At 35.6% G+C, this 27,160-nt stretch overlaps 3 protein-coding genes across 3 annotated transcripts; 2 read left to right on the forward strand and 1 right to left on the reverse strand.

The window, feature by feature from the left end:
* Positions 1-2,057: 2,057 nt before the first annotated feature.
* Positions 2,058-3,299, forward strand: LOC122055094. Its single transcript, XM_042616486.1, has 2 exons — positions 2,058-2,211; positions 2,674-3,299. Exons 1-2 carry the CDS (start codon positions 2,058-2,060, stop codon positions 3,297-3,299), a joined length of 780 nt encoding a protein of 259 aa, XP_042472420.1.
* Positions 3,300-5,644: 2,345 nt separating this feature from the next.
* Positions 5,645-7,202, reverse strand: LOC121968500 (zinc finger A20 and AN1 domain-containing stress-associated protein 9-like). The gene is made up of 2 exons (XM_042518842.1): positions 7,086-7,202; positions 5,645-6,521 (listed from the first exon to the last, which is right to left on the reverse strand). The coding sequence occupies exon 2, from the start codon at positions 6,436-6,438 to the stop codon at positions 5,932-5,934; it is 507 nt and encodes a 168-aa protein (XP_042374776.1). The 5' UTR covers positions 6,439-6,521; positions 7,086-7,202; the 3' UTR covers positions 5,645-5,931.
* A 10,336-nt stretch (positions 7,203-17,538) lies between these two features.
* LOC122055095 (agamous-like MADS-box protein AGL61) lies at positions 17,539-19,021 on the forward strand. Its single transcript, XM_042616487.1, has 2 exons — positions 17,539-17,543; positions 18,391-19,021. The coding sequence occupies exons 1-2, from the start codon at positions 17,539-17,541 to the stop codon at positions 19,019-19,021; spliced, it is 636 nt and encodes a 211-aa protein (XP_042472421.1).
* Positions 19,022-27,160: the final 8,139 nt, after the last annotated feature.

Genomic DNA, 27,160 nt, shown 5'->3' on the forward strand with positions numbered 1-27,160 from the left:
TAGATAGGATCAATTATTGAAATTTAAGATCTTTAAATCTCCAAATGTTAAAAGAAGTTTAATATTTCTGAATTTTTTTAATGAGACTTGATGAATGGATTAGTGAAGTTTTGAAATTGGTATAAAAATGGAATTATGATGCAGAATAGATATGCCTCCTTATTCATCTCATAAAGTAATAAATCTCTCTTCAAAAACTTCAACTGTTCATTAAATACTTTGGGTTTATGTCTTTCTTGACATCTATTGGCACTAAGAGAGGTCTTCTCTCTCTATCTCTAATTTGTAATTTAATAATTTATCTTGTATTTTCCTACGAGTTTCCTAAGTATGATAGGGTTTATTACTCTATTACTGCAAGCCAAAAGTTTAGATAAATTTATTTTAAATAAAATAGTTTATGATAAATCAGTCTAAAATCTATCCTAAATTCCCTAACGAGTTGCACATTACTTTGCTTGCATCCTTCTTCACTCATAGAAATTCCAATGCTACCATGTCTATGTATTTATGTATTTTGTGTCAATGAAATTGTATTTTTGATTTTATGTTTTAATATTTGAGTAAAGAGTTCAAGTTAAAATTATAATGATATCTATGTATATAAAGTTGTGCAACTTTGTTGAAATAAACAAGGACCTGATGATGACTTGGTAGCTCGGGGTCCAATAAAAGTCAAGAAAATATTAGAGTATCTGTAATACAGATGTTAAAGGGTGTTATAACAACCCCTTTGTTGTTAAAAGTATTGGGAGGGGGTGTTATAACATTCTTTGTTTGAACGCGTTCAAGTAAATGTGGGGTAGGCCATCCCCTAGTTGGTCCATCCCATGTGTATATATTTTTTAGTTTTTAAATTTTATTTATTAAAAAATTATAAATTTTAAAATTATAAATTGAATAAAACGGTTAGTTTTTTAACGGCTAGTTCGAAATTTCATCTATAAAGATCCATCAATGTATACATATATTTTCATTCCAACTCACTAGACTCTCCAATTCAACTCTAATATTCTCTCCAATTATTTTTTTAAGTTCCTATAATCTTATTTTCTATGCAAAATGGATGAAAATAACAAGGCATTTTTTTTTTACAAATTTCTTAAATTCTATAAACAACCCGTAAGAATATTAATTTTTCCAAAATCCACAAATTCTATCAAATTATCAATACCTACATCCATTTTCAAATATGTCGTTTCCTCCACAAAATCTTCAAAATTTCTAAGGTTTTGAAAATTCTATGAATCATCCAAATTATGCCTCTCGAAGTCTATATCAACCACTTCCAGCCTAATATTGGCAAAACATAAGTCATCTGTATTTTACGTCGCTGGTTGTTCATGGATATGGTACCTCGCACACAACTGGTATGTCTTTCACTCCTCCAATATCGAATGAACTTGCAACTCCGACTTTTGTCCCAGAGACTCAACTTTCCGACCGTGAATCCCCAATTGAGGTGATCAATTTTGAAAAACGGTTTCAAGTACTAAGGGTACAAGAAAGCGTTCAAGTTGGACAAAGGTTGAAGATAAGGTCTTAGCGAAAAGTTTTGTCACTATCAGCGATGATCCAATAATCAGCAATGATCAAAAGGCGGATGCTTTTTGGGGGCGTGTTGCAAACTAGTACAATGAGAATCGTCCCCTAGGTTCAAACACCAGAAGTGCAAATGTTATACGATCACATTGGTACAATACAATACAAAAGAAGGGATATCAATTCAACATAAATTACAATAGTGTTTAAGTTCCTATCGAAGTGGTCATAGTGATGAAGATATATTGAGGTTTGTTTACGAAAAATATCGATCCGAAAATAATGGCGCTGCATTCAATTTCGAGCATGTGTGGAGAATTGTCAAAGATCGTCCAATGTTTACTCCACAGTCCGTTGATCACTTTGTGGCCACAAAGAAGACGAGGACCTCAGAGTTGGGAGCAAGCAACACCTCCTCCAACCAAGATGTGAGTATAGACATGGATGATGAAGATATTCGTCCAATGGGATAGAAGGCAGCAAAAAGAAAGGGAAAACACAAAGTAAAATCAACCATGGAGGATCTAACACTAAACTACAACAATATTTTCGCAAAGTTCACTGAGTGCACAAGCGTGAAGAAGTCCGAAGTCGATCTGAAACAAAAACAATTCGAAGTAGAGGAGATTAAGGCAAAAGCTACCTTGTCCAAATCTAAAGCTAAGAATCGTTATTTGAAGTTAAAGGAGTACGGAATATTGAACAAAGACACCTCACAGATGACAAAGGAGTAGCTTATCATACATGAATGTCTATGCCAGGATATTAGGTCGAGATGGAATATCTAAATTGTTTACTCAACGTTCATTTTCTAGCATTATTGTATTTTCGAGTGATTGTAATTTTTAATTATTGTATTTCTCATTTCGATTAATGTGATTTTCAATTATTATAATTTTACAAAATAGTCGTTGTAAACTAGTCGTTGGAAACTAGCTGTTGGAAAATAGCTATTGCAAACTAGGCATTACAAACTAGACGTTGCAAAATAGCCGTTATAAACTAGCTGTTGCAAGCTAACCGTTGCAAACTAGCTGTTGCATGAAAAAAAATAATATATAAAAACACATTGTGCTATGAGATTTTTATTCGACTATAACATGTTTCTTCCAAAAATATCTTATTCTACAGGCAGCTCTAGCTCAAGTTCCAGCTCGACAAGCGAAGATGAAGTCCATGTTGAAATCGATGAGCAAGCTTATGATCCGGGTGAAGAATTGATGTTATTGGTTCTTCAACAACACCAACAACTTATGGAAGCATATCAGAGAGGGGGCACACGCAGAAGAAGAAAGTTCATCCGAAGAAATCGTGAAACCGGATATGAGAGGCTTGTCAATGACTATTTCTCTATAAACCTGGTGTATCACGATGAAATATTTCGAAGACGATTTCGGATGCGAAGAGAGTTATTCTTCCACATACTGAATGCATTAGAGAATCATTCAGCGTTTTTTCAACATAGAGACGATGTTGTGCAAAGAAAAGGGTTGTCACCACTACAAAAATGCATCGCTGTAATTCGTCGACTGGCTTACGAAGTCCTCACTGACCACCTTGACGAGTACCTACATATGGGTGAATCAACTGTCATCAGGTGTCTTTTCAAGTTCTGCAAATACGTGGTTGAAATATTTGGTGATAGGTACTTGAGAAGGTCAAATACTGATGATGTTCAACATCTTCTTCAAATGCATGATGAGAGACACGGCTTTCCTGGCATGTTGGGTAGCCTTGATTGTATGCATTGGAAATGAAAAAAATATCCAGTTGCTTGGAAAGGTCAATTTACAAGGAGGGGGCATGAGTCACCAACAATCGTACTTGAAGCGGTCGCGTCTCATGACTTGTGGATATGGCATGCATTCTTTAGGGTCGCCGGTTCACGTAACGATATTAACATGTTATATGAATCTCCCATATTCAACAACGTTTTGCAAAGAAATGCGTCGGAGCTTAATTTCACGACAAACGACATTATATACGAAGAGTTATTATCTAACAGATGGAATATATCCCGAGTGTGCTACTTTCGTTAAGGATTTTCCTTGCCCGGAGGATCCCAAGAGAAAGTTGTTTAAGGAAATACAAGAGTCTACAAGAAAAGATGTCGAATGGGCATTTAGGGTGCTTCAATCTCGATGGGCGATTGTTAGAGGTCAAACTCATTATTGATATAGGAAAAAGTTAAAATAAATCATGCTAGCATGTATTAGTTTGCATAACATGATTATTGAGGATGAGGGAGGTTACGTGACAAATTGGTACAATGATGAAGGTGACGAACCTGCACAACTTGTCCATGGCTCAAACCGAGGATTTTAGGATTATCTTCGAACAAATTCTGAGTTACGTGACACTCAAGTTCATCACCAACTTCGCGTCGACTTAGTTGAGCATATCTGGGGCAATACAGCAATAATCCGTGAATTAGTATTTCATATATTATTTTTAATTTCATCATAGTGTGGTTTATTTAAGTTATTGTTGCTTTCAATTTCATAATTACATGGTAATTTAAAATAAATTTTATTTTCTCAACTTTATAATTTTAGCCGCTCAGTTGTAATTTTATTTTCCCAACTTTGTAATTTTATTTTCCCAACTTTGTAATTTTAGTCGTTTAGTTGTAATTTTGTTTCCCCAACTTTGTAATTTTGTTTTCTCACAAATATCTATTTTATTTAATAAATATATTAAAAAAATATTATTATTTTTGAAAAACAATAAAATTATATTTTTAAAAGTAAGATTATTATTAAAAATAACAATAATAATTTAAATATTTTAAAATATATTTATTTAATATGATATTGAGTAGATTGTGGGACCCATAAATAATAAATATTAATGTTAAAAGTAATGTGGGCGAAAAAAAGATGTTATAATGAGTATGTGACAGTGGACCCATACTTTTTGATGAGGTGGTGGATGTTATAATGATGTAGCGTTGTGGATGCCCTTACAGGACATTCAAAAGACAATAGGACAACTAAGGGTTTGCGAGTAACCTAATGGGAAAGAACTTCATGGCGAACATGAGTTGTAACCTGTAAGGTAAACTTTTAAGTGAGCTAAGGACTGAGAGAATTGAATATAGGAAAATGTAGTCTTCAACTTAGGTAAAAACTTGGCTAGTAGGATGACTCTCGTTGATTGAAGATAGTTTTTAGTCAATTGGTGATTGAGTTGATTAGACAATCAATTTAAGTTGATATACCAATAAATAGAATATTTATATTCACGGTTGAATTAGTCGGACTGATCTTAAACCAGTCAACTAATATTTTCAATTATAGTAGAAGAGTTAAAGGTAACATTGATCTAACAAAGTTGAAGGACGATTGTTGGATGACCTAAAGGTCACCGGAGAGAGACTAAAGTAGTTATTGAAAAATTAAAAATGTTGTAATGAGAAAAGTAATTGACTGATGGTGGATCCAATCTATTGATTAACAAGGGAACGATTTAGGATTGACATTTAAATTTATTTGTATTTGCATTCTCAACTCTATCTTGTGTAATCTTAGCCTAAATATCTAGCTCCAATTGTTGTGTTGTAAAAAAGATTGTAATATATTTTATTCACAGAAGGAGCCTAGAAAGAGAAAAGCTAGTGGACTTTGAGAAATGACTAGTTGAAAATTCATAAACAGTGTAATAGGAGGAAAGAGGGTTCTGAATCGGATTACTTAGCATGCTAGCATTGCAAATCTATTGCAATTGACCTTACTAAGTTATTAGAAGTATAAACTAACTTCACAAGAAAAATACTGCTCAACCATGAGACCGAATCCTCTAGTACATTTTTTATGGATCAGGAGATGGTCCATCTTACCATCTAAAATCAGACAAAATAATCTTTTTGTTCTTGGTTAAAAAAAAACAAAAAATTGGCTACCAAAATAATGAACTTCTTTATATCCATGACTTTAGATATAACATACACTTAGAACTCTAAAATGTTGAAAACCCATACAAATAAATAACAAGAAGTAATTTACTTGAGACCAAGCTTTTTCATCCATGAAATCATGCAAACCCCCACAAAGGAAATAGATATTTCAGTGTGCAATTTGTTGGAAATTAGAAATTGTATACTCAAAAACTTGTTAAATACATACAATCATAATCCTATGTTATATATAAATAACATAGGATCTTTCTAATCACACTTATTTTTAAAAACTATCTACGCTATCATGCCCCATAAGACTTAAACAGGGTTAAACCCATACATTTGATGAAGTTTCTTTTTACATCATAAAAGCATGCCAGCATCTTCAATTCGAAGAATAAAGTACTTCAATATTCACTTTTATAAAAACTTGGCTATCTAATTCGCATCGGAACATGCCTTTGTATCCCCACTCAAGAACAACTATGACTTCAAATTTTCTCCAACTTCTTAGCCATCACAACAGGATTCTCTTTGGCTAACACCACTCGGCCAGCAGCCTTGTAGTCGAAAGAGCATTCATGTGCCTCAGAGTACCTATGAGAGGAACAGAATGCACCGCCACACCGGCATTTGAAACCAATTAAACCTATCTTTTTCTGGCATTGGGCACATCGGTTAGCCGGTTGCTTCTTCAACAATCCCTTCAGTTGATCGTCGACAACCTTGGGCTCACTTGGCCCATCCACTTTACTCAAACCTTCAGTGTGGTTGATCTGCACAGAAGAAGATGGAACAATCTGTGGTTTCTCCACTTCTGTTATAGGGGAAGAAACCATCGACTCATGTTTCATGGAAATATCCTTGTAGCATTTGGAGCAGAGGTTATTGTTCATGGCAGTTCCAAAAAACCCACATTTGTTTGCACATAAAATGGGGACTTCAGGGGTTTCGCAGTCAGTTTGTTCAGTATCCTTTTTCCAGCTCTCTTGCGCCATTCAGAATCGAAGAACTTACTTTTTCTCCTCTGATTTTTGGTGACGCAAAATCAAGAGGCAGATCCCAGATATCTCTGTAATACCTACAATTACAATAGTAGTCAAGAATCCACCATCATGACAGGGGGAAAAGCTATAGAAAATTTAAGTAATTATCACATTTTTTTTAAAAAAAAAAGGACGAAATTGAGCACAAATAAAAGCGAGTTTTATAGTTTGATGGAATATAGAACGATATTAGTACAGAAGAATACCATACATATAAAACGATCTGTGGAAACCAATTCTGAAGTAACATAACAAGACCAATTAGATGGCAACCAAAATCCAAAATAGGAAAAATTCGATCATCAGCTTGTAGATATCTCAATTAACAAAGACACAGAGAAAAGGAAAGATCCCGCTAGAACCTTGATCCTTGAAAAGAAAAGGAAGACACAATTAACAAGGTACCTTAAATTTAAAAGTAATACAAAGACGAATTCTACAATCCAAAGAATTTTGGTTGAATTCCCTTCCCAAGAAGGCAACCAAATCCGTCCATGGAACCAAAAAGAGGAATCGTATCTCGAATCCAAAGAAGAATAAACGCTATCTCGATCCGGAAAAAGCACGAAAAGATCGTATCTTTCAGAGACAAGAATTACCAGAAGCTGAGCCGAAGCGAAATAGCAAGCCAAAGATGGTCGAAGGCGCGATCGCCTCCACTAAATCGAAGGCCGACTGAGACGAGAGAGCGCGAGAGAGATGGAGGAGTTCAAGAGGGGTAGGGTTTTTATAGCACAAATTTGGACATGTTGCTATTATTATTATTATTATTATTATTATTATTATTATTATTATTATTATTAGAGGTAGTAATTTAGGTATTCTGTTAAATAGGATGTGATCTAGTTCCGATTTCTTGGTAATTCTTTACAGACAAATAAGGGGAAAAAATTGACAAATTAGTTATTGATTTGATCATCTTAATCAAAATAAATAATTTATTAAATATTAATAAAATAACTTGCTTATGTGATTTGATTGATGAGTTTACATAAATATTGTCGACAAAAAAAAATAAAATTGATCCTTTTTTTACAGTGAAATTTAATTCTTTGTTAGTACAGGATTTATTTTTTTAATATGAAATAAAGGTCATATTAGAGATTTTAAAAAGAACATAAAAATAATTGGTAATAAATCAAAGTAATAAAAATAAGGGATTCTTAGGCTTAGTTGGAAGGTAAAAGAAAAGAAGTTAAAAAAAAGGAAGGGTGGATAGAGTATGGAAAAGAAGAGAAATGATACAACCAAATTTCTCCCATTTTCTTCCATTTTTTGAGTGGCAAATATTTTAATTATAAAGGGAAAATTTTTCTATCTCTCACTTTCTTTTCGTTTACATAAAAAAATTTCAAATAATATTTTTTTCACTTTCTCATTCAAATCTTTTCCTTTCTCTCCAATTTAAAAGGGTAAAAAAAAATTAAAAGTTTAGTATACCATATATACCGTATTAAAATATATTGAATGATACCGATATTATTGGTATACTAAAAATTTCAATATGATAGTATACCGTATCAAGTTTTTCGGTATCAATATCGATGTGAGATTTAGTATTGATATGTCACATACACTATACTGATATTGAAATTTTAATATAAACGGTATAAAAATTATACCATACTAAAAATTTGATATATCAAAAATTCAATATACCGAACTTTCAATGTAGTATAGATATAAATTTTTTTATACCAAATTTTTTAGCATAATATATAATATACAAATTTAGGATCCGATATATCTTACCAAACACCCACCTACCCTCTCTAGACACTTATATTTATGTGAAGTAGTCAACTCATTATGAATTGTTTAGTGAATATTGAGATTCTCAATTTGGTTCATATCAAACATGTTATAGAGGATCAAAATTTGAATCTCATTAATAATAAATATTTTAGAAATCAACTTTTTTGGGTATGTATAAATTACATTTTAGATTTACACTCTCTACCTAATATTAAAAAAACATTAATTTCTCAAATAATCATGCACAATCTATTATCACAACCTCTTAATGTATTACTTTCGTAGTGATTCATGGTGTTTTACAAATAATTTAGAAGAAGTTTAAGATCTCCGAATCTTTTGGTGAAGAATGGACTAGTGAAATTTCTAAGATAGTCTAAAATAGAATTATGAAACAGAATAGATATGCCTCCTGATTCATCTCATCAGTATAAACCAATAAATCTCTTTTTAATAACTTCAATTGTTCATTATATAGTTTTGGGTGCATACCTTTTATCTTGTATTTTCCTTCAAGGTCCCTAAGTATGATAGGGTTTATTGCTCCATTAGTGAAAGCAGAAAGTCTAGATAAGTTTATTTTAAACAAAATAGTTTATGAGAAATTAGTTAACTTTGACAAAACCTTAATATCATAAATTCTCTAATTAGTTGTGTGCTACTCTATTCACATCCTTCTCTAATCACAGAAATCCCTATGATACCATAATTATGTATTTATGTATTTTGTGCCAATGAAATTGTGTTATTTGATTTTAAGTTTTGATATTTGAGTAAATCGTTTAAGTTAAAATTATAATTGCATCTATGTGTATAAAGTTGTATAGCAGCTTTGTTGAAATACACATGAACACTGGATGATGGCTTGGTAGCTCATGATCCAATAGAGATCAAAGAAGAATGTTATGAGATATTCAAAAGATCATAAGATGAGAAGATAGTTCAAGATCCACTTGAGATTAAAGAAGAATGTTATGAGATATTCAAAAGATCATAAGATGAGAAGATAGTTCAAGATCCACTTGAGATTAAAGAAGAATGTTATGAGACATTCAAAAGATCATAAGACGACAAGGATCAAGGTGCATATTCATTGAAGGAGCCGAACTATGTAGATGAAGAAGTAAATGATGATATATGAAACAAAATAAAGATTCAACGAGAGATGAGTAACCTAATGGGAGAAAGCTTCATGGCAAAGATGAGTTGTATGGTGAACTCTTAAGTGAGCTAATTGTTGAAAGAGTTGTATTTAGGAAAAGGTAGTCTTCAACTCTGGCATAGATATTGGTACTGAGTGCATAACATTTAATCCAGAGTTTTAATGTATGACTAAGGTTAAAATTAAGTTAGTTGTGATCTAATCAATTGTGTCAAATATACAGGTACAGGTTACTTGACACATGTTAAAGTCCTGGTTAAGTACTAGGTAGTGACTAAGTCTTACTGGAACTAGACATCTGAAGACCTGATTGGGAGTTACGCATGTGCTAAGTCTTGGTTGAGGCCAAGTAAGAAATTCCTAGCTTGAGACTAGGTGAATTAAGTCCAAGTGGTAAATGTGTAACACCCCAAATTTTATGATTTGGAGTCCTAAAAGATCTTATTAAAATCTAGAAATGGTTTAGAAAAATTCTAGAGATTTTTAGGAATTTATAGAGTATTTTTATATAATTTTTGGAATTCGTTTGGTATTTTTACCAAAAGGAAGAAGTTGGAAAAAATAGAGAGATTCGAACTCGAGACCTCGAACCCAGCTAACCAACTGGGCTAGCAGTTGTTATTTAATCAAACAAAGGGAGAATTTTATTTAAGCGGTAGAAGTTAATAACAAGAAATAATGAGGAGAAAAATGGTTGCAGCTGGGATTCGAACCCGCGACTCCAACCATGAGCCAAGCCGCGGTTGACCAAGTGCTCCAGCCGTCGGTTCTATTTGGAAAAGGTAGGAGATTTATTTAAAGCAGTTAACAGAATATTAAGGTTATAAGAGGAGAACTTAGGGTTGATTATTTCCCCGTGACCTAACTTTCTCTCCTCTCCCTCACGAACGGCGTCGGCGCCGATTCTGCCCGAGCGAAGGAAAACGAAGCCCTAGCTTCGTCTCCGGCGGCCGGCCGAAGGGGATTTCAGCGAGGAGAAGGTGTAGACGCAAGAGATCGCCGAGATTTGGAGCTCACCCGAACCCAAGAAGCACTAGAAGGTTCCTCCTTCGGCTGTGAGTCAAGGAAACGAAGGTAAGTGCTTCCTCACCTGCAGTAGAGTAGCTTCGGGTTCTCGTTTCTTCCTTGTTTTCGAATTTTGCTATGGGGATTTCCATTTAGGGCTTGTTGCCGTGAGGTTCAAAGAAAGAACGAGGAAGAGGATGATTATATAGTTGAGCAAGTACATCCTATATATTGATATGAACTCCATGAAGTAGAGGATGAATGTTCGGATTTAAGCTGTTAAGATGGTGAATTTGTCATTTCTGCCGTGAGGAATTTTGGGTTTGTCCAAGGATTTAGATATCTGTTTTTTTGGGTTTTCAAAACATGCTGTAGAAAAAGTTGTGGTTGCTAAGAATCTAGTTTCCTTTTTGGGATTCGGATTATGCTATGCAGAATAGGGTTGCTGGAGGAAGTGTAGCTTCGGGTGTTTGCTTTTTCCCTTGCATCCCTGCTGTAGTAAGCTTGAAGATCTCTATATTACTCAATGAAAGTACAGGTTTTGCATAAGTCTCACATAGTTTTTAAGCTTTAGTAGGTTTTAGGTTGGAATGGCTATAAGTAGCAAATTTGGTCTCTTTGTTTTCCCTACCGTAGCACTGAACAGGAGGTTGGCGGTATTGTGGTTTTCCTTCCTTGCCGTAGATTAAAGTAGAGGCACTTTTCTGTTTTCTTTTCTTCCATTTTTGCTATGGATTGAAACAGAGGCACTTTTCTGTGTTTTTCCAGTACAGCCATGGCACATAACAAGATGATTATTCATGTTTTAGTTCCTTTCAGTAGCAATGCAGAAACTTAGATTTCCTTAAGCATTTGATTCCTTTATTTCTAGTTTCCTTGCTATTAAATGTGCACGAGCAGATTTCTAGATTTATTTGCTATTGGGATAACATGAACAAATAGTTTTAGTTTTAGTTCTTAAAGCATGTGATTTAACATAGTGCTGAACAGGAAGAATTGTAGAGGTTTCGGCTTGTTCTTTTGATACTTGCTTCCATGAAACTTAATTCAGAATTTGTTAGATTTGGATATGAACAAATAGTTTTAGTTTTAGTTCTTAAAACATGTGATTTAACATAGTGCAGATTTTGTAAGTTATAGTGCAGATTTCGCAAGCAGGTAGTGCAGTTTTCTTTAGAGTTTCGGGTGCAGATTTAGTTTAGTTCTTTAGCAAATGCAGATTTTAGATAAGCTTAGTATGCAGATTTTGTTAAGCTTAGTATGCAGATTTTAGATAAGCTTAATATGCAGATTTTAGTCAAGCTTAATATGCAGATTTTAGTTAAGCTTAATATGCAGATTTTTGTTTAAGCATTTCAGTGTTAGAATTTGTTTAAACATTTCAGTTTTGTAAGAAGCATTTTTTTTAAGAAAAGTATAAGAAAGATAAAGAAAAGAAAAGAAAAGGCCGAGGCCTTAAGTAGATCCCAAAAGTCAAGACTTTAGGGATTTTGGCACACAAGGTGCCTATTAAAATGCCAAGGCATTTAAAGAAGAAGTAATTAAGATTATAAGTATTTTACTTTTAAGAAGAGGCTAGTACCTGACTTCCGAGGTTGTCGTTAAACAAATCCAGGTGTCCAATTCCGAGGTCTTGGCCCTGGTAGACCGAGGTATGCTCTTTTAGGATTGGTGGCTCGCTACCCCAACATATTAGGGAACGCGCATAAGATGGTACTACGCCTGGGCCCAAGAAGAAGTTGATTATTATTTTGAAGTATTATAAGTATAAGTTTTTGAACAAGTAAAGTAAGTTTTACATAAGTATAAAAGTATTAAAGAAGAAGTTTTTAAACAAGCGAAATAAAAGAATAAGTATAGAACAAATGAAATAAGATTCATATAGTTCTAAAAATCAGTAAGTTTAGTTCTTTATTCTACCATGTTTATCTAGTAGATGAGTAGTTTTCATGTTTACCTATTAGATGAGCAGCATGATTAACTATTAGAATTACATGAGTAGATTCTTTAGCTTTTTTTTGCTATTAGTTTGACATGAGCAGTTATGTTTATACTTTATTTCTTTTTAGAGCATATAGTTTCTAGTTCTTTTCGTATACATGCACATTCATGATTTTGTGAGTTAGATAGCGCTTACTAAGCAAATTTTGCTTATAGACTACACTTCCTCTTACTGCAGATACAGGAAAGGAAAAGATATAGAAAGGAAGGCGACAAGGTGGCGCGGATGGTGTGTGATGCTAGGACTATGGAAGCCTTGGGACTTAGTTTAAGAATTTATTAAGATTGTCATTTATTAAGAATGTATTAGATGAGTCATTTAGTCTTCCGCTGTTAGTTAATTGTATGTTTTTATTTTGTTTCCGCTATTCATTACTTGCGTGATTTGATTTCATTAAACTGCGTGGTGATGTTATTCCTTTTGTGTGTTTGATATGTGTTCCAGCCGCCTGTGGCTGTGTATATTATGTTATGTATGTCAGTTTAAGGTCACCGGTACAGGGGAGATTTTGTCGAAATTTTTCGGTAGGGTTTCCATATGATTTTTAATCATACCGGTTAAGTAGAGTTAGTAGTTAAGTAACGATTTTCCTTAGAGAGTAGTAATAGTAAGAAGGGTGGTCGTTACAAAATGCTTAGCCGATGAAATTCCTGGTTGAAGACTAGCTAGGTGAATCAAGTACAAGTGATAAAGGTTTGACAAACAAATTCCTAGATGTAGACTAGGTGAATCAAGTCCAAGTGGTAAGCCTTGGCAGACAAAGTCCTAGCTAGCTAGGTGCTAGGTGAATCAAGTCCAGGTGGAGACAACTAGGAGCTGAAGGCTTAGCAAACAAGTTCAAGTGGAAGCGGCATGGGAGTTATGGCTTAACAACTCAGTCTAGATGAGTCAGCTGAAGGTTGAGTATCTAGATCCGTAATTTTAAATTATGTATCATACTCTTACGTGTAACCACTATAGAGAAGCATGTTCAATAGTTCCAGACAACCGAATGGAGTCCAAGGGTGACTGACTGGTGATAACACTCCATAAAAGGATTTTGGGACGACCATATTGGGTCCAGGCAACCGGAGAATATGAGTGATGGGGGCAGTTTCTAAGCAATCGGGGATAACATTATCAACAATCCAAGCGAGCCAAATTAAGATGAGGTTTGAGCCTTGTCCAGGTGATCGAAGGGTGTCTAATCGATCAGAGAGCTTCTTTATCATTATCTCACCGATAAACTTTGTAGCCACATCAGCTCTAATATAGGCGACCAAGAAGTCTCAAGGCGATCGGAGGAGTTTCGAGGCCGAGTTTGGAAATCACTTAATTACTTATTCACACATTCTCTTATGCTCATACTCTTGTGCTCTCTTACCTTTAGTGTTGCAATGCACTGCGACTTGTGCTTCACTTCTGTTTGACAGCACCTAAAGTACATTTTCATTTATGTTGTGTTGTCTCGTTTTATTATTGTGCTTATTTTTTATATTTTTTTCTGTAAAGTTTCTCCACGTAGAAGAAATTTAAAAATAAGAATCATACTATTATTATTGTTGCGTGTATCTACTTCTAGTGTGATTGGTCAACTACTTGCATGCTTAAATTGTTAACTAAATCTATTACATGTTTATATTGTCTCGTTTTACTTGATTGAATCAATTTAAGTAATTTTTATTTCCACTATGCTACTTTACTTGATTGAAATAGAATCAATTTAAGTAATTTCTATTTCAGTTATTCAATTGTTTTACTATCAACCCCTCCCCCTCTCTCATTTAAAGTCGAGTTCGATCCTACAATAAACTCGACTAATAAGATTTTTATCGTCGACCGAAGATAATCTTTAGTCAGTAAATCATTGAGTCAGCTCAACAATCAACTAAGTTGATAGACCAATAATTAAAATGTTTATACGTGTGGCTAAGTTGACTAGATACCAAACTAATAGTCAGCTAAGCAATCAACTTAAGTTGATGGACCAATAATTAAAATGTTTATACTCGTGGCTAAGTTGACTAGATACCAAACTAATAGTCAGTTGACTGAGTGAATTTTACTCGATTGTTGACGTAGAAAAAAAAAATAAAGATAATAGTTAATTTGATAAAGTTGAAAGTAACTATAGATTAGTGGCAAAAGGTGAATACGTTCGTCCCAGCGCCTCCGTCAATTCGTCCTAAGGCCAACACGGAGGAGGTAAATCACGGACGGCTACTAGCCTTTGGAATAGTAACTAGCACATAAATGAGGCATTTACCTCGGCTTTGCCGAGATTCGAACCCCAGACCTCATTGGTGGCAACATCTCATGTGCTAGCCACTAGACCCATCCGATAGGACAGTATCTATGAAAGATAACTATAGATGATCTAAGAGCTACACGAAATATTTGATCATATTATCACCTAGGTATCTATAATTTGATCCCTAGTTATAACATATTTTATAGAAATTTTTCTTTCAAATAGGGGATGCGACCAAAGGATACTGTGCTTTTGAGCTGGTCGTCGCGTGCGCTTCCCGATTTATCCTAGTGGCCAGTGAAAACTTTCATAGGATCGAGCCGATCACCCTTAGGGATAGTTAATGAAGCTAACTGGGATTATCATTTATCGGCTATAGTACCGCGGTAGGACATCCAAGTTATCATCCAGGCACTTGCGGTTCGAATCCCAGCTATAACGTATTTGTAGAAATTTTTTCTTCAAATATGGGGTACAACTAAAAGATATTGAGCTTCTGGACTGATTGTCATATGTGCTTTTTGATTTATTCTGATGGTTGATAAAAATTTTTCATAGGACTGAACTAATGATCTAAAAATAATTAATGTGACTAACAAAGATTATTATATAGGACATCCTGAACACCGGGAAGTACTAGGATAACTATTGATAGACTGAAAATGTTGTAATGGGAAAATAGTTGACTGACGACTGATCCAATCGGATGATTAATAATAGAACAATAGAACTAAAGACATTGGAAAGCTATAAAAGAAATGTTAAGGAGAGCGATTTAGGATTTATCTGGTGTAATCTTATTCTAAATCTTCTAACTCAAATTGCCTGCTAGTAGACTTTAAGAAATGACTCGTTAAAAAATCATAGTGCAATAGAAGAAAAAAAAATTGCCGACCACATTAATTAGCATGTTAGCATTGGTATTTTTTCCTCTCATTTTTGTTACACAAATCTATTGCAATTGACCTTACTAAGCTAGTAAGAGTATAAACTAACTTCACAAGAAAAATACTGCTCACTCCCCTCCTGCGACTCATCATCTCTCACTTCCAGCCATCAACCTTAAGTTCCTAACATTTTGTTTTGTTAAGATTTTTGACGTGTTGCAATATGAAATGTGATTATTATTATTGTTGTTGTTTTGTTCCTTATGAATTATCACTTATTTGTTTGCTTTTGATTGAAAAGTTAGTTTAATGTCAACCGTCTATCTCTCAAGAGACTGAATTTATCCTCTGTTTAATGTGAACTATGAATTAAATATAAAAAGAAAATTAAAAAAAAAAAAGATGAATTACATAAGAGTTGAAACACTTTTATTCATTCACCTATTGAAAAAATAATTGACGGACAGAGTTTAAATTCATCCACGAATTATTTTGACACATTTTTTCATCCATCCAAAATAGGTAAAATAATCTTTTCAAACTTGATAAAAAAAATTGACTACAAGAATAATGAACTTTGATTGTGAATCCTAATCTCAAACATCAAAATAATGGTCGTTGCGAGCTTGTAGCAACGAGACCAAGTGAGTTAAGGCCACACCACAAACTCGCAGTCAGACCCGGACCTAAGGTGAGGCACAGAAGGCGCTCGTCTCAGGCCCATTTTTGAGAGGGGCCTAAAATTTCGGTTCCATCCTAATTTTGTCGTGAGCAACCGACGTCGACTCGTTGAGATACTTATTGTTGGATCAGACGTTGTCCTTGAGGGCTTCGCCGTGCCCTTCACTGGCTTCGCCCTTTCCGTCAATCCCGGGCCCGCCCTTCCCTTCCTCTCTTCAATCTTCTCCTCCGCCAACCTCCTTGTCCCCTTCCATTTCTTCCGCGCTGTCGCCTCTAGCATGGGGCAATGGGGATCGTTTTCTGCTTCCGACCCTCCCTCATCATCGGTACTAAGCTTCTACTCTTCAAGGGTGCTCGTCTCCTACACGACCGACGATGGCAGTATCTTCGATTCATCTTCTATTTTGGTAAGTTTATATAACTCTGTTCGATCTGTCCAATTTTTGTTTCCGATCAACTTCGCTAGCTCGCTGCTCTTGCTTGCGGCATTAGTTCTCTTGCTTTTAAAGCGTTGTGTGTTTAATGTTTTGTGCGGTTACAAAATCAAGGGAAAAGGTGAGATCGTGAAAGGGAGACAAAAGCAATTAAGCAAGGCCAATTATTCTTCTTCTCTTCTGCTATGCTCCTACTCTTGCTTATTCCTATTAACTTCATTTAATTCGATTAGAATAGTTTGCGTCATTAAATTTGTTTGTTTGTTACATTTGAAATTCTTTACTTATAATTAAATACATTTACCATAGATCATTGTAAATACTATTTTACATTATTCTTTTAGGCTTAAATCTATCTTACCATTGAATCTTCATTGGTGTATTTTATTTTACATTTTGATATTTATATGTTTATTATTATTTTACCTAATTTTTCTTAATGACAGTGGCCTATTTTATCTTTGTAGCTCAGTAACTCTTTGTGCACATTGTAATTAGTTCAATTTTATTTGTATTTCTTAATGCTTATGTTTATAAATAAATCTCAAGTTGTTTTCCTGATATATTTGATTGTTTGACAATTTACTGTTTACCAGTCTAATACTATTTGATTATGACCAAACTGAATTTTTGTTGTCTCTTGTCAGACACTAGATTTGATAAGAGGAAATAGCATGTTGATGATAATGACTTCATCCCTGGATCGGCAATATGCTAATGAGGATGTTACAAAGCTAGTGGAACTTGCTTCAAAATGTCTATAGTTCGAGGCAAGAGATGCATATAGTAATTTATAATATTTACTTCATATTGTTACATAATTTGTAGCATATGGCATTGATATTATTTATCCTTTTAGAAATTTTGATTATGTGTTTATTGATTTTGGTAGTGAAATGAGGCAAGACTTTTGACTTTTATATTTTGATTTGAAGTGTAAATGAATTTTTAAGTTAAAATAGTAATAAGATGTTGTAAGAGAGGGGCATTTTTTTTAAGCTCGATTTAGGGCATCAAAATCTTAGGTACGACCCTACAAGATGATCTATGTGTAGAGTTTCGGCTTCTGAGATTTTCGACGACGAGACAAGGAGATTGCTTTTGACGACCTGAAAGAGATCTTTGCCCGATCAGAGAGAGAAATATCTGCTTTTCTCGTGGAGAGAGTTATCACGTACATCCAAACCGACGAAAGTTTTTTTTTAATAATTCTTTTTTAAAATGTGGCTATGGTGAGACAACAAAAAGGGGTAAAAGTGGAATAAAGAGAGCCTTTTGGCCCATCCCAACATTGTGTGCGCCTTTTGGGAAATCTAAAATAGTAAATACGCATTTTGGGAAATTATCGTGGGTACAAAGTAGGGCAAGAGGAGATTAAATTTTGGAAACTATTTTTTAGCAGAAGAAGAACAATTAAGCAAGTTTAAATGGAAATTACCTAGTTAAAAGGATGACGAATTTGAATTTGTGAATTAAAAGATTATAAACATTAATCTATTATCGTAAAAAGCAATCCAAGATTAATTAGGAATAGAATCGTCCGTTGGAACTCAATTCAGATCTTTGATTAGATTGAACTTTTGATTAGATATCTTAAACCTTTTATGTAATGAAATCCTCTAATCTAATCTCGATTAAATTAGATTAGAATATTCATTACTAATTTTGGAAGCCCTTAATTAGTAGTATCATATGTATATATATTCAAATCAGTTTACTTAATTTATATATCCCCTCAAAATTTGCAGTAGTGTTGAAGAAGATGAGCGGCGCAAGGAAGAAGCAAGGCAGGTGTGCTTCTGCAAACGCCGCGCCAGCCTCTTCAAGAAGGCCAACGAGCTCTCCCTCCTCTGCGGCGCCCAACTCGCCGTCGTCGTCTTCTCCCCTAGCGGTAAGCCCTTCTCCTACGGCCACCCCTCCGTCGACTCCATCCTCGACCGCTTCTCTTTCCAGCCTTCTCCTCCTCCTAGCTGCCTTCTGCCACCGCACCCGTTCGTCCACCCCGTGATTCACGCGCTCTGCCGCCAGGAGTCGGAGCTTAGGGAGCAACTCGAGGCGGAGAGGAGGAGGAAGGTGGCACTCGAAGAGGTGCTGCGGCGGCCTCGGGGCCCTGTGGCGGACCTGTTGAACGAGGATCTGGAGGAGCTGGGCCTTCCGGAGCTTGATAAGTTGCGGATAGCGCTGGTGCAAATACGAGCGGAGGCGGTTAGCAGAGCGGAGCAACTGGGCATGGAGACTTTACAGGCTACGAGTACGTCTGTAGTTCCCAGAATCAGCTCAAACGCCGGTGCATTGGTTGCCGCCGCCCCGGCGGCAGGGAGCGCGGGGGCTCCAACGGATTTTGCCTACATGCCGCCCTACGTCTATCGCTTGGTCTAGCGCCACTAGTTTAGGTGGATTTTTGCATGCCTTTCAAGAGTTTGTTAGTCTTTTACCGAACAAATAAATAAGAAGACCAAGCAATATTAATTGTTTGAAAAATGTGAGAATTATATATATATATATATAAAATCTTTTGACTCAGTTAAATATTTAAGCCGATTACAATTTCAATGAGAATCGATGATTTGAACCGTCGGCTCAATATATATTGATGTAGCCCAAAGAAAATTATGGAGAAGAAGAGGGGTATTTTGATCCTTTCACATGTAAAGGATTTTGATATTTATGTGCTATTGCTCATCGTGTGGAGAAAAGGGGGTCGCTGGGTATGGGTTTTGGCCGCCACCTCTCTCCCTCACCCCAGCCACTGTTCTCCTCCCCTTCTCTGTCTCCTCATCGACGCCAACCGTTTCTCCTCTCCCCCTCCCTCTCTGGGCGTTCGCCGAGGCAACAGCCGGAGTCATACACCCGGATGAGCATTGCGCCTCCCTCTCCTCCGATTTCCTCTCTCACGCCAGCGCTGCCACCGCCTCACGCCCATGCACAAGGATGGCTGACAACATCGACATTATTGCTGTAGATGAAGGGGCACACCTCCTCCTCTTCTCCGTCGCTAGGGCCTCTAACGCGACCCTTGTCACTAATGTCGCCTTCGCAGATGCCTTGGGCGTCTCTCGTCGCCTCATCGGAGGTTAGTTTTCTTCTGCCACAACCGAAGGCACGCCTCTGCCAGCACCTCCCACTGCCGACACTGCCTCCATTGCTCCACAGGGCACGCCTAGGTGTCGTTGTCATATTTTGACCTACATGCCGCCTTTTGGATCCATGCTGCACCGGACTTCATATCGTCACCTTTAGATCCGGCTCCTCAGTTGACTCACACTCATCTACCCTTCAGGGCCGCTACGACTCACTCAGCATAACGACCAACTCGTCGATCCATCCAAGGGCGCCCCCGAGGCCAGGGTACATCACTGTACTTATCATATATTTATTTCGTTGTTCTACTACTATTTGACTGTTTATATATTTGTGGCACCCACCTCGAGCATCGGGGTATCAGGGACCGGGGCAACCCGATCGCTGGCTACAAGTACTGTTGACCAGAGGCCCTATGATGACTTGGTCAATACAGAAGACAACTCACCATCCGGGTCATAGAGATACGAGATGCAGTCAGCATTCCAGCTACGTCATTCTGACAGTTCCGTCTTCTCATGTTCCCGACAGGATCATATATATATATATATATATATATATATATATATATATACACACCCTTCATAACTTTTATTTATTTTTTAATGATTAAAATTATTTGATTATTTTTTATTAATAGTTATCAATAACATATTGTTATTTCAACCAACTCTATAAATAGATTATTCATTTTATTATTTTTATACTAAATTTTCTACTCGTCTTTGAATAATTATGGAATATCAATTGCTTTCAACTTTAATTCTTATTTTTTCTATGTTTAATATTTCCATTCGATCTTTGAGATATTCATTTCCATATCTATACAGTGTCTCGTTATTATCCATGATACGTAGCAGATACTAAATACCATATTTGCATGTTTTGATTGTTGTTTATTTATATTCTGTATTGAGCATGCTGACTTCATGTAGCATACCTGATTCCTGTTTATATATATATATATATATATATATATATATATATATATATATATATATATATATATATATATATATATATATATATATATATATATATATATATATATATATATATAATGACCGTTGTATTATGCGCATCATATCATTGCATACATGTCAACGACAAATTCTCCCTTGCGGTCGAGAGAGTCGTTGACCAAGGCCGCATCCTCGGTCACTCGACAGAGTGGTAGCTGGAGTTGATGTTGCTTGTCCTGTCGTGCCGCGCTTGGCCATTTGTGGGTAGTGGTAGCTGGAGTTGCGAGCAGCAAGGACCCCCTTCGCTGTGTAGCTAGTTAGCTACTCAGCACCTGTCCACTCGGTCACTTGAGAGAAGTGACGACCTTTGAGTGGTGTAGTTGTCATCGATCCGGCCTCTCGACCATACAAGGGTCGTGGTGCAAAGAGGTGGGCGGGTGACCATCCGTGCATACGTTGTTATTATACTTGCTTTGGCTGTTGATGTTTTACAGATGTTGTTATTGCTTACTTACTGTTGTTGTTCACTTATGCTGATATGCTTACTTATGTTGGGATATACTCTCATTGTCGGTGTTTAGACATTGGTTTATTTATTTGAAATGTTTATATACCTTACACACTACCTCTGTAGTTATGAGCAGTACTATAGCAGATTAGTACTACTTTTGACCTTCTATTGTTAGCCTAGGATATTGCTTCAGGTATGGACATTTATTATGATTTTATTTTAGTATCTGATATTCCCCTTATGAGACTGTATACTGTTGGCACTCTTTTTTTGTATATTATGTTCATGCACTATCTTTCTTTTACCCGTTGAGTTCCAATACTCACCACCCCCACAAAATGATTTTTTCTTTCGCCAGGTCGCAGATAGATGAGTCATGGATGCTTGGAGGGTCCCGGCTGTCAGTCCCACGTCACACTCGAGGAGAGTTTTTTTTTTGGTTTTGTTACTGTTTGGGTGGTATGTTAATTTTGCGTATTTTTCTTTTCGAATAAGTCAATGTGGATTCTGGAGTCTAATCTAGTGGTCGCAGGTATTTTAGATAGTGACTTGGTTGGTCTTACATTCGTATTTCTTTGTGATTTTTCGTTGTGTTTACTTCTAGCCGTGTGGGTTGTTATTATACTGCGTGGTTGTGTGTTTATTTTTAGCCGTGTGAGTTTATTATACTGCATGGTTGTACTTATATCCATTCGTGTGGGCTGTTGAATATGTTATGATGTTATTTGTGTATATATATTGCTTCATATTGTCACCGATATAGGGAAGATGTTATCGAAATTTTGTCGGTAGGGACTCCTCTGAGGGCATGATAATTTTTTTCAAAGTTAAGTGTTTTACAAAAAGCAAGTTAAATATTTTTCAAAAAGAAAATTTAAATATTTTTTAAAAAGTAAGTTCAACTATTTTTGAAAAAGCAAAATTTAAAGTTTAAGTTTTTTTTAAAAAAAAAGAAGAAGAAAATTTAACTATCTTTGAAAAACAAAGTTTAAAGGTTTTTTGAAAAAGTAAGTTTAACTATTTTTTTTAAAAAAAAACAAAGTTTAAAGTATTTTTTAAAAAGTAAGTATTTTTTGAGAAAGTATTTTTAGCTAAGTATGTTTAGCTATGTATTTTGAAAAAAAAACTAAAATTTTGGAAAAAGAAAAGATAAGTTTTTTTAAGTTAAGAAAGTGTTATATTTTAGGGGGAGTTTTAGAACTCTTAAGGATTTTTTAGTCCTACTACAACACTTAGAAACTTATTTTTTAAAAAAGATTTTTCTTACTTGTGAAAATACTTATTTATTCTTACTTGTTATCTATTTACTTAACTTAACTATGAAATATATTGTCATAATTAAAAAAGGGGAGAGTGCTAGTGCAAGGAGCACCAGACAATTGAACCTATTTTTTGATAATGGTAAAGGGTTATAAGTTAAATGTTATTATTATTTTAATAAGTTGAACTAAGTGTGTAGAAAGTCCTAAGTGATCTTAGGTAAAGTGAAAGTCCTAGCTGCGATTAGGAAATGAAGTACTGGTCCAGGGGACTAAGCAAAGTCTTAACCAATCGAGGACATTTTGCTAAATCCTAGGGTCGAGGACACTAGATGAAAGTCGTGGAGGTCGCGGACATCAGGCGGAAGACTGGACGGGTCGAGGATCAGACATCTAGTGGAAAGTCCTGATGTCTTGGACGCTGAGAAAAAGTCCAAATGGTATGGATGTTTGGTTTGGAAAATAGTAAATTCTCATGAGAGGAGTAGGTAAGAACGTGTTCCTCGAAGAGAGAACATTATGCATCGATCTGACCTAGAGTTTCAACAAAACTCAAAGTCAGGACCAGACAGTCCGAAGGCTATCAAAATTATTCTTTATATATATATATATATATATATATATATATATATATATATATATATATATATATATTGTTGCCTGGACTAACTCTTGTTTTATAGAAAGACAAAAGCTTGAAAAAGGTGGTATGGGCGCCCAGAGTTGCTCTAGGTGCCCGGGCAAGCTTCGATGAGGGAACGTCCCCGGGTGGGCGCCTAGCCAGACACCCAGGCGCCCCAAGTTGGTCCAGGTGCCCAGACAAGACAAATCTCATTATCACACAGAGTTGGAGTGCGACGACTGGCCGACCCATATCAGCAGTCCAAGTGCCCAAAGGGGGGTTGGGCGCTCGAATATAGATAAAATTCCAGGATGAAGTTTCGACGAGAGCTCACCATGTCAGCACAATCCAAGCATCCGAAAAGGAATCCAAGCGCCTGGACAGGGCTATAAAATGAGGGTTCGACCAACAGCTTCAACACATCAATTCAAACATCTTCCACTCCTGTGCGTTGCTCCGAAAAGGTCTCTAGGATGCTTGATGCTCCGACGACGACTATGCTCAAGATCCGTTTCTAAGTCATTGGTATTGTTTACCTTCCAAATTGCATGTATTTAAATTGATATTGTATTTATAATCTTTCTGATTGATTAGTGATTGTCCATCGAAAGCACTCAATAAGTGCAGGCTTTGGAGTAAGAGTCGTCATAGGTTTCGAACCAAGTAAACTTGATCGTGTTAGCATTGTTTTACTTTCCTTCTCTTTCTTTCCATTGCACTTACTCTTTACATGATCGATTTTCAAAAACATGAAAAAGTCATGAGCGTTATTTACTCCCCTCCCCCCTCTCTAGCACTTTCGATCCTATAGAATATGTTGATTTGAAGATGGGTATTTTAGTATGACGAAAATATATTGGACCTTAAGATTATTAGGTCAAGGCTAATCCAAATTAGACTCATTAAGTTAGACTTAAATGAATCCAACCATTGGATTGAGTCTAATTTGAATTAGACTCATTGAGTTATACTCAATTGAATTCACTCATTAAAGAAGAATAATGATGATTAATTTGGACTAATTATGCATTGAAGAAGGAAGATCAAAAGGCGAAAACCTTTGGTATTCATTGAATGAGTACAAAAAGATTTTTTTTGATGATTTTCAGTCATGACTTTGAGTATTCATTCTAGTCTTCTTCTTATTCTTACCTTGGGTGAAACTTCCTTGAGTTGTTGCTAGCACAACAAAGGTTGTAACTTGTTCCAGTAGTGAGTTCATGAGACGGACAAGAAACGTGTTCGTGTGGTTACCATATAAGCACGAACGTTCTGATCAAGATGAGATCTACCAAACTCAAGTTGTTGTCGGGATTGCTTGTTCATGCAACAAAGGTAACTATTCTATGTGATAGAGTAGCAAGAATGAGTATACGGTATTCGCTAGGATCTCTGGAGGGATCCTTTTCCACTGCTATTATGTAAATTTTATGTATAAAATCCCTACAAGCTTTGCGCCAATCATATAAGTGATCGGACCCACAACCCTTTCCTTTAATTGCTAGAAGACCAAAAAATTATTAAAGTGACTTAAAACACTAGTTCATTAGAGTTTATGACCAACATCAACTAATGATTAAAATTATTAAAAATATACATTATTAACATAAATAAATAAATGTCCATATGCTCAAATAACGGTTCTAAAATTTTGACATTGATATAACACTATGTCTTCTGACTTTTATGTCTTTATCAATATGTTGCAGGGTTGGTGCTAGTTTCCATATTGCAGTACCACAGTGATATTGATTTTTCAAACATTGAACAACGTTGGCCTAACTTTTCTATTTTTCAGACACTGAACCCTCATGTTCAATATAGTCCAAACTTGCTTTTAGGGGTGGTGTTGTTCTTCGAAATCAAGAACTAAAGTGAACGCCTGATTTTTAAACAGCCGGTTCTTAAAAACTATGATGGATTTACAATCCCTGAACCATTAACAATGTGGTTGGTAGAAAATATGGAATCCTAAAGCCAACAAAAAAAAAATCAAAGAATTCAAGTTAATGGGTAAAAGATAGACACTAAACATACCTTTGCAATATCTTCTTGTGTCATTATGAAACACAAGTTCAAAATAGGAGAGGAGAGATATGACTAGTATAGTTTCAACGAAAACCTTAACTCATTTGTCGTGAGTTGAGAGTTGAACAAGAGTCGCAGTCATTCCGACTCACTGCAAACTCGCAACGACACCGTAGCCAACCTCTCCACGGTCTTACGAGCAGCAAGGCTATGCAAGTTCACAGTGACTCCACGAACACATAGAAGTCACCGAGAGGCTGCGAGTTAGTGGCTGTTGTGAGTTCACGATGTCATGGCCGCAAGCTCGAGCACGTCTAATTGGTCCCGGCTGCCCGGGGATTTCTTTCCTTCACATTTCTTTCTCCAGGATCTTGCTATATTTCAGACCACCAAACAAACATCCCCACAATGGATTATAAAAAAGATCCATCTCCTAGCACAATTCCATTAGCTAGAGATATCCATGGAAACTGAGTGAAAAGAGATGAGCCAACATCACATTTGAAAGGAAAAGAGATGAACTTACTTTTGATTCTCTCTTCACACACGTCCAATAAGGCAGCTTAAATCTGCACAATCCTGAATGCATGGATCTGCTCATTATTGTTCGAATGCCTAAGCCAGCAATTTTCATTTTGGGAAAGTAAATGAATCAACAAACGGTTTGCCCCAAAGTTATAAGGGGGCGTTTGGTTCTTTCCTAGGAATAGGAATCAGAATGGGAATCATAGTATTGTTGAATGGGAATGAGTATGAGCATGGATATCACTTTTAAAAGTAATATTTGGTTAGTTAAATATTTTCTATTGGAATCAATCAAAATTTTCTTTTTTATCCTTAAAGGAAAATAAAAGAAAAAAATTAGATGTGGGAGAAAGTTGAATGTGAGAGAAAAATATGATGAGAGAGAAAGTATGATGAGAGAAAAAGTGTGATGGAAAAGAATGAAAAGAGAGAGAAAGTGCGATAAGAGAAAATGAGAAAAGAAAGTAGATGAGAGAGAGCGTGATAATAGAAGATGAGAGAGAAAATATGATGAGCCAGGATGAAGAGAGAGAAAGTGTAATAAGAAAAAATGAGAAGAGAATGTGTGATGGGAGAGATTGAGGAGAGAGAAAGTATGCTGAGAGAGAAAGTGTGATGAGAAAAAAATAGGAAAGTAATTGTGATCGGAGATATTGAGGAGAGAGAAAGCATAATGAGAGAGAAAGTGTGTTAAGAAAAAAACGGAGAGACTGTGATGGGAGATATTGAAGAGAGAGAAAGTGTGCTGAGAGAGAAAGTGTATTAAGAAAAAAAGGGAGAGAATGTGATGGGAGATATTGAAGAGAGAGAAAGTGTGATGAGAGAGAAAGTGTGATGAGAAAAAAAAGAAAAGAGAGTGTGATGTGAGAGATTGAGAAGAGAGAAAGTATGATGAGAGAGGAAGTTGATGAGAGAGAAAGTATGATGAGAAAAAAAGAGGGAAGAGAATGTGATGGAAGAGATTCAGGAGAGAGAAAGTGTAATGAGAAAAAAAGAGTAAGGAAAGTGTGATGAGAGAGATTAAGGAGAGAGAAAGTGGATGATAAAAATGAGGAAAAGAAAATATAATGAGAGAGAACAAGGAGAGAGAAAGTGATATGAAAGAAAAATTAAATAAATATATTTTGATATTTGATATTAAGGGGAAAATTTTAGTTTTTGGTCAAGGGTATTTTGGGAATAAGAGAATATTTTGATTGTTGAAAATAGGGTAATGACTCATTGAAGGGAGGAGACATGGGAATGAGTCATTACCCAATTATAAGGATTCATTTCCTTATTTGTATTCTCATTCCTAGAATCCAAACATCAACAATGGAAATCAATGAATACTATTCCCATTCCCCACTCTTATTCCCCTAAACTAAACGCTCCCTAAATGTTACAAGTACAGCTCTTGCTGCTAAATACAAACTCATGTTGGAAGTTTTGCCATCGTAAATGCATGACTCTGCTCACTGTCCTTCAAGTCAAAAACCATGCACTGAACTGAAAATATCACTCGTAAATATTTGATACTATATATATATT

The sequence above is a fragment of the Zingiber officinale genome, chromosome 3B (genome assembly GCF_018446385.1).
Source record: "Zingiber officinale cultivar Zhangliang chromosome 3B, Zo_v1.1, whole genome shotgun sequence".
Taxonomy (NCBI): domain Eukaryota; kingdom Viridiplantae; phylum Streptophyta; class Magnoliopsida; order Zingiberales; family Zingiberaceae; genus Zingiber; species Zingiber officinale.